The 13,828-nt window shown below is 44.0% G+C and overlaps 1 protein-coding gene and 1 non-coding gene across 3 annotated transcripts in view; one reads left to right on the top strand and one right to left on the bottom strand.

The window, feature by feature from the left end:
- Positions 1-3,090: 3,090 nt before the first annotated feature.
- On the bottom strand, positions 3,091-3,193 carry LOC136162088 (U6 spliceosomal RNA). Its single transcript, XR_010661938.1, has one exon. It is a non-coding gene; the product is annotated as a U6 spliceosomal RNA (small nuclear RNA).
- A 3,050-nt stretch (positions 3,194-6,243) lies between these two features.
- The window catches only part of MCMBP (minichromosome maintenance complex binding protein), a 35,111-nt gene continuing 27,526 nt past the window's right edge, over positions 6,244-13,828 (top strand). Inside the window, exon 1 of one of the 2 annotated variants that reach the window (XM_065923443.1) lies at positions 6,244-6,541. In XM_065923443.1, the coding sequence (XP_065779515.1) occupies positions 6,484-6,541 (58 nt within the window). In that variant the 5' untranslated portion in view covers positions 6,244-6,483. The remainder of the gene's footprint in view (positions 6,542-13,828) is intronic. The other variant, XM_065923442.1, reaches the window with a different exon arrangement.

Genomic DNA, 13,828 nt, shown 5'->3' with positions numbered 1-13,828 from the left:
CTGAGAAATACACTCCACACTTGGGTAGCCACAATTCTGGTGACTACAGTTCTATAACAAAGGAGGAAGAAGGTTTTGGTGGGCAAATGACAATTGCCATGCCAGCCATCCCTCTGGCCACCATTTACCAAGCCTTCTTCCCAAATGGAACATACTCATGCCCCAAGGGTGGCAACCAGCTGCCTTCAGCTTAAAAGTCCAGGATCTCTGGGCAGCTCAGCTTTTCCCAGTGATTCTGGATGTGGTTCCTCAGGAGCTGTGACTACAAGACACTCGACAGAGGGTTGTGCAGCAAGAACAGGGTAACTGCAGTGGAGACTCCCGCTAGGAATCAAAGAGGAATGGAAAGCACAGTAATCCCTGTTTCATAGAAATGACTGAGTCCTGCTAAGCAAAAACTGAAAACACCCCTGCCCTGACAGTGGAGAATATTTGTGGTTAGTCCTGGCTGTCTCTGGTTTGGTTTTCTGTAAATAACCCCCCACCACCATCCACAGTCCTTACTGGCCCTGGCTTTGCCCTCTGGGGGGCTCCTCCTTGACCGTGGTCATCCAAGGCCATAAGTGAAGTGGCATTGGGAAGTACATCCTCATTAGGGGCAATACAGCTTTGGCAGTTTACTTCCTGTTGGTATGAGTTTGAAGCCTGAGACTTGCTTTCAGGCTTGAACAGTTACAGACTCTTTCCGGCCAGACCCTGGTTTGCTGTTTCCAGTAAAGTAACTTCTGTGTCTGACCTGAGCTCTTTTTTTCTCTGAGCCCTAACGGTGGTTACTGTGGCTTCGCTGATAGCTCAGTTGGTAAAGAATCCGTCTGCAGTGCAGGAGACCCCAGTTCAATTCCTGGGTTGGAAAGATCCCCTGGAGAAGGGATAGGCTTACCTACTCCAGTATTCTTGGGCTTCCCTTGTGGCTCAGCTGGTAAAGAATCTGCCCACAGTGCAGGAGTCCTGGGTTCGATCCCTGGGTTGGGAAGATTCCCTGAAGAAGGGAAAGGCTACCCACTCCACTATTCTGGCCTGGAGAATTCTACAGACTGTGTAGTCCATGGAGGTCACAAAGAGTTGTTCACAACTGAGTGACTTTCAATGATGGTTAACTTGAGGTCATTTAAAACCAAGCTACAATCTTGATCTGACCTTTGCTATGAAGCTAGATTCTTTAGTTTACCTGAGAAGTCTTAAAGGACTGATTCTTGAAAACACCTTTGAATAAATTCTCCTTGAGTTTGAATACCACATTGATTGTTTTTTTTTCAATCCAGGAAGGCCGCAATTTCTCCTGTGCTTATAGCTCTCCTGATCTTGTAGCTGTTCCCACCTGTGGTTACTAAGCATTAGAAATGTGGCTATTTGAATTGAGATGTGCTATTTGAATTGAGATTTTGAAGAATTAGTTTAAAAAAGATAATAGTCTTCACATGGATTATTTGTACAGATTACAATATTTTTATATGTTAGGTTAAAGTGAAAGTCGCTCAGTTGTGTCTGACTCTTTGTGACTCCATAGACTATACAGTCCATAATGGAGTGGGTAGCCTTTCCCTTCTCCAGGGGATCTTCCCAACCTGGGGACCAACCCGGGGATCGAAGCCAGGTCTCCCACATTGCAGGCAGATTCTTTACCATCTGAGCCACAAGGGAAACCCATATTGGGTTAAATATATTGTTAAAATTAGTGTTACCACTCTGTGCCAGAGCAATGGCTGTTCTTTTTCTCTCCATTGAAAGGACTATTTATTCTTTTAAATGTATTCAGAAAGTCAGCTCATTTTTTTTAAAAAAAAAGTGTTACTTGTTTCTTTTTACTTTTTAAAATGTAACTTTTAAATTACATGTGTGGTTTGCACAATACATCTGGAAGACTGAATACACAGTGATCAGACCGCATTTAACAATAGAACCCTGACCCATATCCTCTGACAGTAGAGCAATGGGTTGCTAAGTGCCAACTTTCCTATTTGTTTCCCTCACTCCCCAGAAAATAGGGATGGTTAGAAATTCATCCTTGGAAATTCCCTGGTGGTTCAGTGGTTAGCATTTGGCGCTTTCACTGCAGGGGCCTAGGTTCAGTCCCTGGTCAGGAAACTTAAGATCCTGCAAGTCATACAACATGGTCAAAAAATAAAGCAAATTACTCCTCCCTTTTGTTTTCTAAGAAAGGGCTACCTATAAAGGACCATCTTGCTCTTGCACATACCAAAATAAGACTAACTCCATCCTCAGTGACTCTTTTATAAAATCTCCAATTTTAACTCTTTAAAATGTTCCTGAGGGAGGTCACTGGTGGTCCAGAGGTTAAAAATCTCCCTGCCATTGCAGGGGATAAGGGTTCATCCCTGGTCCTAGAAGATTCCACATGCCTTGGGGCAAGTAAGCCTGAGAGCCACAACTATTGAGCTCACATACCCTACAGCCTGTGCTCTGTAACAAGAGAAGTCACCACCGCAATGAGAAGCCTGCACACCGCAGCTAGAGAGTAGTCCCCACCCACTGCAACTAGAGAAGCTTTGTATACAGCAACCCAGACTCAGTGCAAAAAAAAAAAAAAAAAAAAACACCTCTCCTGAATGTGTGTTCTCTCTATCGACAACAGCCTGAATAAATGATCTTCTGCATTCCCTGGGGCATTTTGTCTTTCATCTGTTGTCATCCACTATCCAAGCACTAAACTAGAGCCACGTTATGCAGTTTCTCTTTGTTATGGTAGCACATCACTTCTGAAAATAATTTCTTATTTAGAGTATTATTTAGAGTAATGCTAGCAGCTGTAAAAAAAAAAAGCTATCTCAGAATGCAATGTTTATATGAAAATCTAGGTTGGCTTTAGCACATGGTCATTCTAGACATCACCATCCCATCCATCAGGAGAGAACAAAGAACATATCCAAGGCCAAATTCTTAAGAAATCGAAGTGGAAGTTCCAGATACACTTTTCCTCATGCTTCTTTGGTAGACCTAGTCATATATCCCTGCCTAGGATCAAAGAAGCCTGGGAAATGTAGTTCCTAGCCAAGCAACCAACCTCCCCTACACTTCGTAGCTAGGAAATGCAGTTCTTCCTAGGACAACCTTTCCACAATCCTGAAAGGAGAAAACATTTTTTTTTTTTTTTTTTGGTCATCCTTGCGCAGGGGCCATGCTAATCTTCTCTGTATCGTTCCAATTCTAGTATATGTGCTGCCGAAGCGAGCACGAGAAAACATATTTTTTTGAAGTCTCAAGGAAAAGATGACTCCTAAAGAAGAGAATCTTTAGGATAATGGTGGTGGAAGATCCTAAGAAGACAGTTTAACACCAGCAGTAGAGGGCAGCAACCAGACTGAAATAGGACAAAGGACTTTGGGGAAAATGTCCAAGAAAATAATGTATATAAAATACCTGATGTGACTTCCCTGAGGAAGTGGTTAAGGATCCACTTGCCAGTGCAGGGGACACAGATTTGATACCGGCTCCAGGAAAATTCCATATGCCATGGGGCAGCTAAGCCCATAATCACTGACGCTGCTCATGCTAGAGCCTTTGTTCTACCACAAGAGAAGCCACCACAATAAGCCCACATACCTCAACTAGAGAGGAGCCCCCGCTTGCCACAATGAAGACCCAGAGCAGCCAAATTAAAATTAATTAATTAAAAAATACTCAATGTGTCTATTTAGAAAGGAGATTTAGACAATTGATGGAAAGTATGCATTATCCATTCAGCAACTATTTATTGCACATCTATGACGTCAGACACTGTTCTAGGAACTTGGGAACAATACAGCATAAAAACACCAAAATCACTGCTTCAAAGATCTCATGACCTAGTGGAAATTTCAGTGCAGCTGAGGTTGAATTCATGCTAAGTATATAGAAAATAAGCAGATGTTTAAAAGAAACTTTTACCCCATCCTGGAGGCAATGACATTCAATTCTTTCTGCTGATTGTTTCAGTATTTCTATATTTTCAAATAAACATTGTCACTTCTGATTTTTCCTTTTTTTCCTTTGAATTATGTGTTGACTTCCCAGGTTTAAGATGAGGTTTAAGTCTTCTTTATCCTGTCACATATATGAATCTTATACATCCTCATCCCCTTAGTTAAATTATAATGTTGCTTAGATGAATATTCTAATTTAACATTATTATGCTGTTAAATACTCTTGAGAGCTTTGTCATGGCATAAGTTGTGACTCTTAATTTTCTATTCAAGTTTTTGTTTTCCTAGCCTTAAGATTTGGAATAATTTTCCCTCATGCCTTTCACCTAGCTAACTCTTATTTATCTTTCAAGTCCTAGTGAAAATGTCACATTTTCAGGAAATCCCTGAAGGATCCTTTCCCCAAAACCCTCTCTCACTAGACTAGATGGTACTATTCATTCCTTTTATAGAACTTCACTTTTTCTTCCCTGGTACCTATCATGGTTGTAAGTGGATAATTATTCAGTAAGAAGTCTCTCACTGAACTGTATATAACACGAAGGCAGTGGGTCTTTGTTGCAGTCCATGGGGGCTTCTCTTGTTGTGGAACACAGGCACTGAACAGAGTGTGTGGGCTCAGTAGTTGTAGCCCACCAGCTTAGTTGCCCCTCAGCATGTGGAATTGTAGTTTCCCCACGATGGATGGAACTTGTGTCCCTGCATTGGAAGATGAACTCTTAACCACTGGACCATCACAGAAGTCCCTTAATACCCTTCTTAAAAATACAGACTTAAGAGTGAGGGAAGTGTGATTGCCAGCAGTGGGAAAAAAAATCTTGCCATGGAGAACTACTCTCATGGACCTTCCCTTGGCCTTTTAAGTTTTCATAACCACTCATTAGTAGTGTCAAAACATCTTGCCACAGGAAAATTAGAGGGTGAAATTATTCACATTATAAAGTAATTACATTTCAGTAGGATCACAGTGTCTCTTAAAGTTAAATCTGAACAATTGTTTATAAATCACTGAATACAGAGGGAGAAACCAAAAGCTGAAGTGTTCTTAGCCACTGCTGAATTGGTGTCCAGCTACAATTTCACATACAACAAATTGAAATTATTATACTCTAAAAGCAGATGTCCATGACATACATTTAATTTGCATTTTACTGGCCACAGAGCTAAATAGGAGATCTCTCTATTCAATACCAGGAATCTCGAGCCTTTCTCTGCTAACTGAATGAATGCAAGAAGTAATGCCAAAGATTTGAAACCGTTTTCTCAGCTCACCTAAACTCATAAAAGCCAGATGTATAGTATAATATGCCAATCACAGTCATTCCCTGGTATCAATTGCAGGGAATTGGTTCCAGGAACACATATCTGTGGATACCAGAGTTCCTTATGTAAAATGGTAAGAAATAAGACAGACGACCCCGCGTGATCAAGTCTCCTTGGCATCAGTTTCCACATCCGGGGATTCAACCAGCCTTGCCCACCAGATTCAGACGAATGTAATTAGTTCACAGTGACAAATACAAAATAAACCCTTTTGCCCTAAAGAGGGCTTGAGATCTGAGTTCAGTTCTCCAGCTCCCCACTTTATAGATCGCATTCAGATCATCCTTCTGTTAACACGCTGTATTTCAGGTTATGAGAGGGAGGTTTTTCTCCAATATATTCCAGATCTAGGGGCTGTTTCATTACAGAACTTGGATATTTTCCAAATTTCCTCATTCAAAGGTTACTATTAACCACATCTTTTCTGTGTACTGATGCCACTGTCTTGATCCAGTCGAGGGAAGACTTGATCTAGTGGAGGAAAGTCACTACATAGGGTTTCTAGCAGGGAGACAAACAAAAGAGTTGACATTGGCCAAAAAAAAAAAAAAAAAAAAAGCACCAAGAGGCGGGACGAGGCGGGCTGACACCAGAGGCGACGTTACCTTCTAATTTTGCCCAGAGAACTTTGAGGTCTCTTTGCGCTTGTGCTTTCGGACTGTTGCGGTCTCCGACCTGCGCAAGGCCTCGCCACTGTAAACAGATAAACCAGACTTAGGGAGTTTCTCCTTTCGAGTCTGCAGAGGGACACCGAGCAACACGCAGCCCTCAAGCCACCACGCGGCATGCTCGCGATGCCGCGCCTGCCCTTCCTCTCGCCCGTCTCCAAGATGGCGACCGCCCCGCCGCCGCGGCCCCGCCCCGCCGAGCCCCGCCCCCCCGGAGCAAGGCCGCCCCGCCTCCCCGCCGCGGGGCCGCGCCGCGCGCCCCCGCCGCCCCTCCCCGCACGAGCTCCACCCAGGTCGCCGGCAGCGCGGTCGGCGGCGGCGGCGGCGGCGCCTATTTCCCGCCATTGTGCGAAGTGGAGGCTGGGGGCCCGCACGCGCCGCCTGCCTGTCTCCGGTAGCGCTTCACAGCCGCCGCCACCGCCGCCGTTCCCTGAGGCGCGGGGAGGCCGGGCGGCCCGCGCCGCGAGGTTTCCCCTGCGTGGGAGGGCGCGAGCGAGGAGCGGCCGAGCCCCCGACGAGGAGCAGCGGCGCGCGGGACGCCCGGGCCGCGCCGGCTCCGGCCCGTCGGCGAGATGCCCTGTGGGGAGGATTGGCTCAGCCACCCGCTGGGCATCGTGCAGGGCTTCTTCGGTGAGTGGCGGCGCCGAGGGGCGGGCGGGGGCCGGGCGATCCGCCGAGTTCACTGAGCCCCCGGGGCCCGAACCCTGCCGCGCGGCCCCCATGCGGGCCGCCTCGAGGGCTCGAGCGGCCGAGACGGTCAGCCGGGCCTGCGCCGGCCGGCGCTCGGCAACCCCCTCCCGCCCGGAGACTCCGGGCCGCGGGGGCCCGGGCCCGGGCCGCAGGTGCCTCCCACCTGCCCGATTCGCGGCTCGCGAGCGGCCAAGGTTACGCCGCCTGGAGCCGGCGGCCGGCCGTGATTGACGGCCTCGCTTCCCCCCTCGTGGCCCGGCGAGCGGACCCCGAGCCCCGCGTGCGGCCGGACTCTGAGGTGGGGGGTCCTCGAAGCTTTCGGGAGGACCCGCAGAGATGGGCTGAAGGGAAAAGCACTTTGCCTATGGGAAGCCCGCAGGACATTTCAAAACTTCCGGTGTGTGGGGGGAGTGCTTGCTCGCTCGCTCGCTTGCTCGCTGCAGAAGTTGGCTGTAACTCCTGTATTACACACATCCTCCCTTTTCGAGATAAGATTTAGTGTGATAACTTCGATTTTTTTCCGTTAGGACACCTTTAAAAGCTGTCTCGTCTCCCCATCTCCTCTTGGGCCAGAGCTAGCAAGAAATGGTGAACGAACTCAAATGCGTTCCTGCATAGAAAGAGCTTAGCATGTGGCAGGCAAGCTCAGGAAATTTCACTTGCAGTCAGGGTTAATGCCACCTTTCGGGTAGGGTACACTAAGGAAGATTTAGGTCTGGTTGCCGTTCACTAGGCGTTTTGGCCCCACCCCGCATGTCTTTTGCACTTCGGAGTGGTGGAGGCAAACCCAACCAGGAGTCAGTGTGTAAGATCAGAACACCTGACTTGTCAGGAGGTAACTTGAACTCGTAAAGTGGCCGTCCTCACTTAAGACGTTGTGGAATATTAGTGTGAACGTTTATTAAGAAGCGAAATAATCCCCAGCAGCCAAAACGGATGGCAGAAAATGTATTTATCGCGGGAAAGGCTCACTCAGCAACTCTTTATTCATTTTCCTTGTAATTTGAACTTGATCAGTTATCTGGTTTCCCAGGCTGAAACTAGAGGCAGCAAATTAGGAAAAGCCCTGGGTAGGCATCCAGATTGTAGCTAGTGAACACTGACAACCTATTAAAGGAGAAATTTCAAACTATGTATATAGTGTTTAAAAAAATTTTTTTAACTCCCTGTATATCCACCCAGGACCCTTTTCAAAAAGGGGCATAGGTCTCTACTAAATCCTGGTAATTGATGCTCATAATGAATACTAGAACCCATAATTGATTTCCAGAATAATGGCCTCAAAATGTGGAGTGAAGATTAAATTGCACAGTAGGTTTAAGAGGGTTCAGACACAGAGACGCTTTTTAGGGAAAATCATTCAAAAGTAAGTTTTGGTGCTTAATTGATGTTTAGAAAATTTATGAGAAATATCCCTGTCCTAGTCTGGCTGGATAAGTGAGATGATTTTATATTTGGTATATATTTGAATGTATTTGTGTCAAATTTTGTCTCCTGCCTGTAGGACCCTAAGAGGCAAACAACTCATTATAGTACAGAAGGTGTAATTTGGAAATAAAACGCTGGCTCTACAATATTTTGTGAAGGTTGTGTATTGTTGGTGACCTGGACCCTGTTGATGTGTTTTTCCTCTAGAATGTCTTATTCTCATACAGGTTGTGTCTTGCAGAGAAGAAATTAATCCTGTCTTACAATCATATGATATTTTTGTAGAAGCTACTTTGGTGTATAATGTATATTTTTGCTATATTTTCCTATTATTGTGAATGTATGGGATTAGATAGCTTTATAATAACAACATTACAGGTATATTTGTGTGAGAAGTGAGGTGTTAAACTTGTAGACTCTTTTTTGTCTAATAGGAAATTGTTTTAAATCCATTTTTCCCCCAGAGAGAAAAGTAATACTCATCTGTTGTGGTTTGTGAGGCTTTTTGGCTCCACCTCTGCCCGGCTCTGGTGTCTCAGCAGTAAAGAATTCACATGTGACGCGGGCAGCCCTGGAGACGAAGGTTCGATCCTTGGATCAGAAGATCCCTTGGAGGAGGAAATGGCAACCCCTCGCCAGTATTCTTCCTGGTGAAATCCCATGGACCGAGAAGGCTGATGGTCTGCAGTCCATAGGGTCGCAAAGAGTCAGACACAACTGGGCAGGCACATTGCCCAGCTCTCAGGCCTCATCACTGTATTCCCCCTCACACTGAACCTTCTTTCAGTTCTTTGATCTTGAACCGCGCCACTAGGCTTTCTGCATAGGCTGTTTCCTTTGCCTGGTCACCACTTCCTCTCCCACTTCTAGTTTCCTGGCTAAATCTTACTCTTCTTTGGGAACCTGAGTTAGGTAACTTCTGCTTCATCTAATTATAGGATCCTGTGAAGCCTGGAAATTAACTTGTAAAGTGTGTTGTTGAAATCACTCGTTTCCTGGGTTCCTTGGCTATGTTTTAATCGCGGGGATTTTAGGGTGTATATCTGTTTTATTTGCCTAGAATATACCTGTACATTGAAAATGCTCCATGAGGGATTTTCTGGTGGTCCAGTGGTTAAGACTCCACAGTTGCAATGTACAGGGCAGAGGTTCAATCCCTGGTTAGGGGACCAAGATCCCACATGCTCCTCGGCCAAAAAATAAAATAAGATTCTTTAAAAGAGAGTGCTCCGTGAATATTTGTTGAGCAGGGGCAGTGAAAAGACTGATTAATCAATAAGAAATGGTGTAAACTGGGGTGGTTACTGTCACCACAAATCTTAACTAAAGACAGTTTTGGTGGACATTATATTGGTTTAGAGAATACGATCACACCAGGTATGAATTACTTTCACATGCAAATCCTAATTGTTTTTTCTTGGTTCAAATAAGAAACTTTGAAATTCTCTTAGTGGCCAGTCACATCTATATGAATCATTATTCATCTTTGTGAACTAATGCGTATTTTGAATTTGTATCTGCCACATTACAATTGTTCATATGTAAATTTTTCCCTGTAAGCTTTCATAAAATGCTTTTTCTGTCTCCGTTCCAGTTTCTAAAAGATTTTATATACAGAACATTGAGGTCCATAGACTTAAGATTTAGAAATACTTTATTGAGCTCTGTGTGTGTGTGTTAATCGCTCAGTCATGTCTGACTCTGCGACTTCATGGACTGTAGCCTGCCAAGCTCCTCTGTCCATGGGATTCTCCAGGCAAGAAGACTGGAGTGGGTTGCTGTTTCCTTCTCCGGGGGATCTTCCCAACCCAGGGATCAAACCCCTGTCTCCTGCATTGCAGGCGGATTCTTTACCTTCACACCCACTGGGGTTAGCACATATTGAGCTCTATTATGTGCATAATGCTGATGGCTTGGTCCCCGCAGTGATTGTTCATTAGTCACCTGTAACAACTTGCTTCCCTTAAACAGAACCAGACATCATAAATGAGAAAGAAAAAAAATTGCATACTTTTTTCTTTTAATCTTTTTTTTTTTTTAATTTTAAAAAAGGGGAGAAGGAAATGGCAACCCACTCCAGTGTTCTTGCCTGGAGAATCCTGTGGGCAGGGGAGCCTGGTGGGCTGCTGTCCATGGGATCGCACAGAGTCGGACACGACTGAAGCGACTTAGCATGCATGCATTGGAGAAGGAAATGGCAACCCTCTCCAGTGTTCTTGCCTGGAGAATCCCAGGGACACAGGAGCCTGGGTGGGCTGCCATTTGTGGGGTCGCACAGAGTCGGACACGACTGATGTGACTTAGCAGCAGCAACTTTCAAACAAGAATCTAAATTTGTACTGGATTTCATTTCTTAAAAATAATGAACTAAATAAAAATTTAACTTAAATTTTAAACAAGGAATTTTTTTTCACTTAATAACTGTGTTAATTTCAGAATAAGTAGGAATGCTTATCAACTCAGATGTCTTTATGTTCAGATTGTTGGTTGGGTCAAGATCATTAGTTTCAGTTATATTCAAGGCACTTTGGTCATATCTAACAGAACTAGAATTAGACTAGCACATGAAGAAAAAGGTCATTGATGTGTGGAGGAGAGAAGGGAGTAATATCTTATCACTAGCATTTTAGAGAATTTAAAGCAATAGTAAAATCATCTAAAAGTCTGTCTGCTTTTTTATTGTCACCATGATTCTAAACCAACAGTTCACTCCTTTTTGTCTGTACCCACCTTGGACATTCCTACCACCTGGCCCTTGTTCGGTTCAGTTGTTCAGTCGGGTCCAGCTCTTTGTAGCCCCATGGACTGCAGCACACCAGGCTTCCCTGTCCATCACCAACTCCCAGAGCTTACTCACACTCATGTCCATTGAGTCAGTGATGCCATCCAACCATCTCATCCATCCTCTGTCGTCCCCTTCTCCTCCCACCTTCAGTCTTTCCCAGCATCAGGGTCTTTTCAGATGAGTCAGTTCTTTGCATCAGGTGGCCAAAAGTATTGGAGTTTCAGCTTCAGCATCAGTCCTTCCAATGAATATATTCAGCCCCCTGTTAGGCCGTTGAAAAAAAGTAATTTGTTTTAAGGCTATAGAACCCAAAGGCAGGGCAGGTGGTTTGGTAACCCAAGAGACTACTGAGTGAAATTGGAAAGCTAGCAGAAACCCAACCAAACGCACACCTAGGTTTTCTCCCCTAGGCTATGTTCATCTCTGCACACAAACTTTACCTTTCTCTAGTCCAGGGCTCCCAGTTTCACTTGTCAGTTCTAACCTGCTTGAGCTAGCATCTTTATTTTTTCCAAAAATATTTTTTTGGCTGTGCTCGGTCTCAGCAGCATACAGGACCTTCAGGATTTGTTGCTGCATGCAAGTCTTTAGCTGAGGCATGTGGGATTTAGTTCCCCAACCAGGGTTTGAACCTGGGCACCCTGTATGGGGAATGCAGAGTCTTAGCTGATGAGCCAGCATCTTTATCTTAATCCCAGGTTTTAGGGTTAGAGGATCTGCTTGGCCCCGTGTAGAGTCTGGTTCACTCATGGTCCAGTCAGCCGCTGCCAGGGCAGTGTTCTGTAATGGATGGTCACAACTAGTGAGGCCCACACCTCAGCACTGAGGGGAGTTCTCAGGGAGGAGTGGGTTGGAGAGCCATAGCAAAAGGCATGTATGTGTGTATATATACACACGTACACACACACACACATATGTATAGATATATACATGTGTAGTATATGAATTTTTAAATTGAATAGTAACTTGCATATGGTTAAAAAAAACAGCGTTACAGTATAAAATGAAGGGTAAGCGTGTGCTGCTCTTCTCCCACCTGAGGGTCCCACTTTTTTAGCTTTTTCTGATTATAGTTCCTTTCTTTTTTTGGAATTAAGATATAACATAAAATTCACCATTTGAAAACGTACAGTTCAGTGGTTTTTAGTTTAATCATTGTGAGTGTGCAGCCATCAGCACATCGTTACCATCACCCCAGAAAGAAGCCGCATACATGTTAGCAGTCACTCCCGATTGCCGCATCCGCCATCCTCTTAAAACCACTCATTGACTTCTGTCCATGGTTTACCTAGTCTGGACATTTCATGTAAGTGGAGTCATGCAACTTATGGCCTCTTATGTCTGGTTTCTTTAACTTAGCATAATGTTGTCCAGGGTCATCCGTGTTGTAGCATGTGTTAGTCCTACATTCCTTTCCATGACTGCACATAGTACTCCATAGCATGAATATGCCGTGTTTTGTTTATCTGTTTCTCCATAGGTGGACACTTGGCTATTGTAGATGGTGCTGCTTTAAATACACACGGTTTTTGTGTGAATACATGTTTTCAGTTCTCTTGGGAATATGCCTCGGTGTATGATTGCTGGGCCATATAGTAATTTCATGTTAGAACTTTTCCCCAACGTATCTGCACCATTTTACATTTCCACCAGCAAAGTGTGAGGGTTCCAACTTCTCCAGTCCACTTCAACATTTGTTGTGACCTGGCTTATTAATAATAGCCATCCTAGTGGGGGTGAAATGGTATCTCATTATGATTTCGATTTGCATTACTGTAATGTAATAATATGTTGTATCTGTTCATATGCATATAGGTCTTTTCTATATCTCATTTGGAGAAATGTCTTTTCAAATTCTTTCCAGATTTTTATTTTTTGACCACACCATGCAGCTGCTTCCCAAATCTTAGTTCCCTGACCAGGGATTGAACCCATGCTCTTGGTGGTGAGAGCCCAGAATCCTAACCACTGTGCCTCCAGGGAATTCCCCTTTGCAGATTTTTAAATTGGGGTTTTGTCTTGTATTGTTGCATTATAAGGGTTCTTTATATACTATATTCTGTACATAGACCCTTATTAGATATATGTTTTAGAAATATTTTCTCCTGTTCTATAAATTGTGTCTTTGCTTTCTTGGTAATATCTTCTGATGCAGATTTTTAATTTTGATGATGTCCAATTTATTTTTCCTTTAGTTGCTTATGCTTTTGATGCCATATTTAAGAAACCATTGTCTGATGCAAGCTCACAAAGATATATATCTGTGTTCTTTCTTAGAATTTTGTAGTTTTAGCTCCTTACATTTAGGTCTTGGATCCATTTTGAATTAATTTTTGTGGATGATATGAGGTAGGGATTCAAATTCATTCTTTTGCATGTGGACATCTAGTTGTCCCAGCACCTTGTGTGCGCGTGTTTCAGCTTTTACCAGTTTATTTTGAAGGATCTCATGAAGTGCGCAGATGAAGAGGGACGTAGGGCAAGGTCTGGCAGGGCCCCTTGTGGACAGCTTCTGTCTCCATGGAACTTGGCTGTGCTAACTTCTCAGCATGTGATTGCCTTCACCATCCTGGAAGCTCCCCAGCACTTTTTGTTGAAAAGGACTACTTTTTCCCCACTGATTCAGGTTGGCAGCTTTGATTTTTAAAAAACTGTGTGTGTATGTGTGTGTATCAGTTGCCCATAGATGTATAGCGTCATTTCTGAACTCTCAATTTCATTCTATCGATCTGTATGTTTACCCTTCTGCCAGTACTGTGTTGTCTCAATTACTGTCGCTTTGTAGCAAGTTTTGAAGTGATGAAGCATGAGTCCTCCAACTTGGTGGTGGTTCTTTTTTTTTAAAGATTGTTTTGACTTTTCAGAATCACTTGTATTTCCATATGAATTTAGAATCTGTCACTGCTGCTAAAAAGGCATTTGGCATTATGGTGGGGATTGCATTGAATCTGTAGTGCATTTAGTTCTTTGGGTAATAGAGAATAGTAAAGATTTCAGATTCTAAAGCCAAACTG

This window comes from Muntiacus reevesi, chromosome 2, assembly GCF_963930625.1.
Source record: "Muntiacus reevesi chromosome 2, mMunRee1.1, whole genome shotgun sequence".
Classification (NCBI taxonomy): domain Eukaryota; kingdom Metazoa; phylum Chordata; class Mammalia; order Artiodactyla; family Cervidae; genus Muntiacus; species Muntiacus reevesi.
The sequence above is the reverse complement of the archived record's forward strand: the minus strand, read 5'-3'. Positions and strand labels throughout refer to the sequence as shown.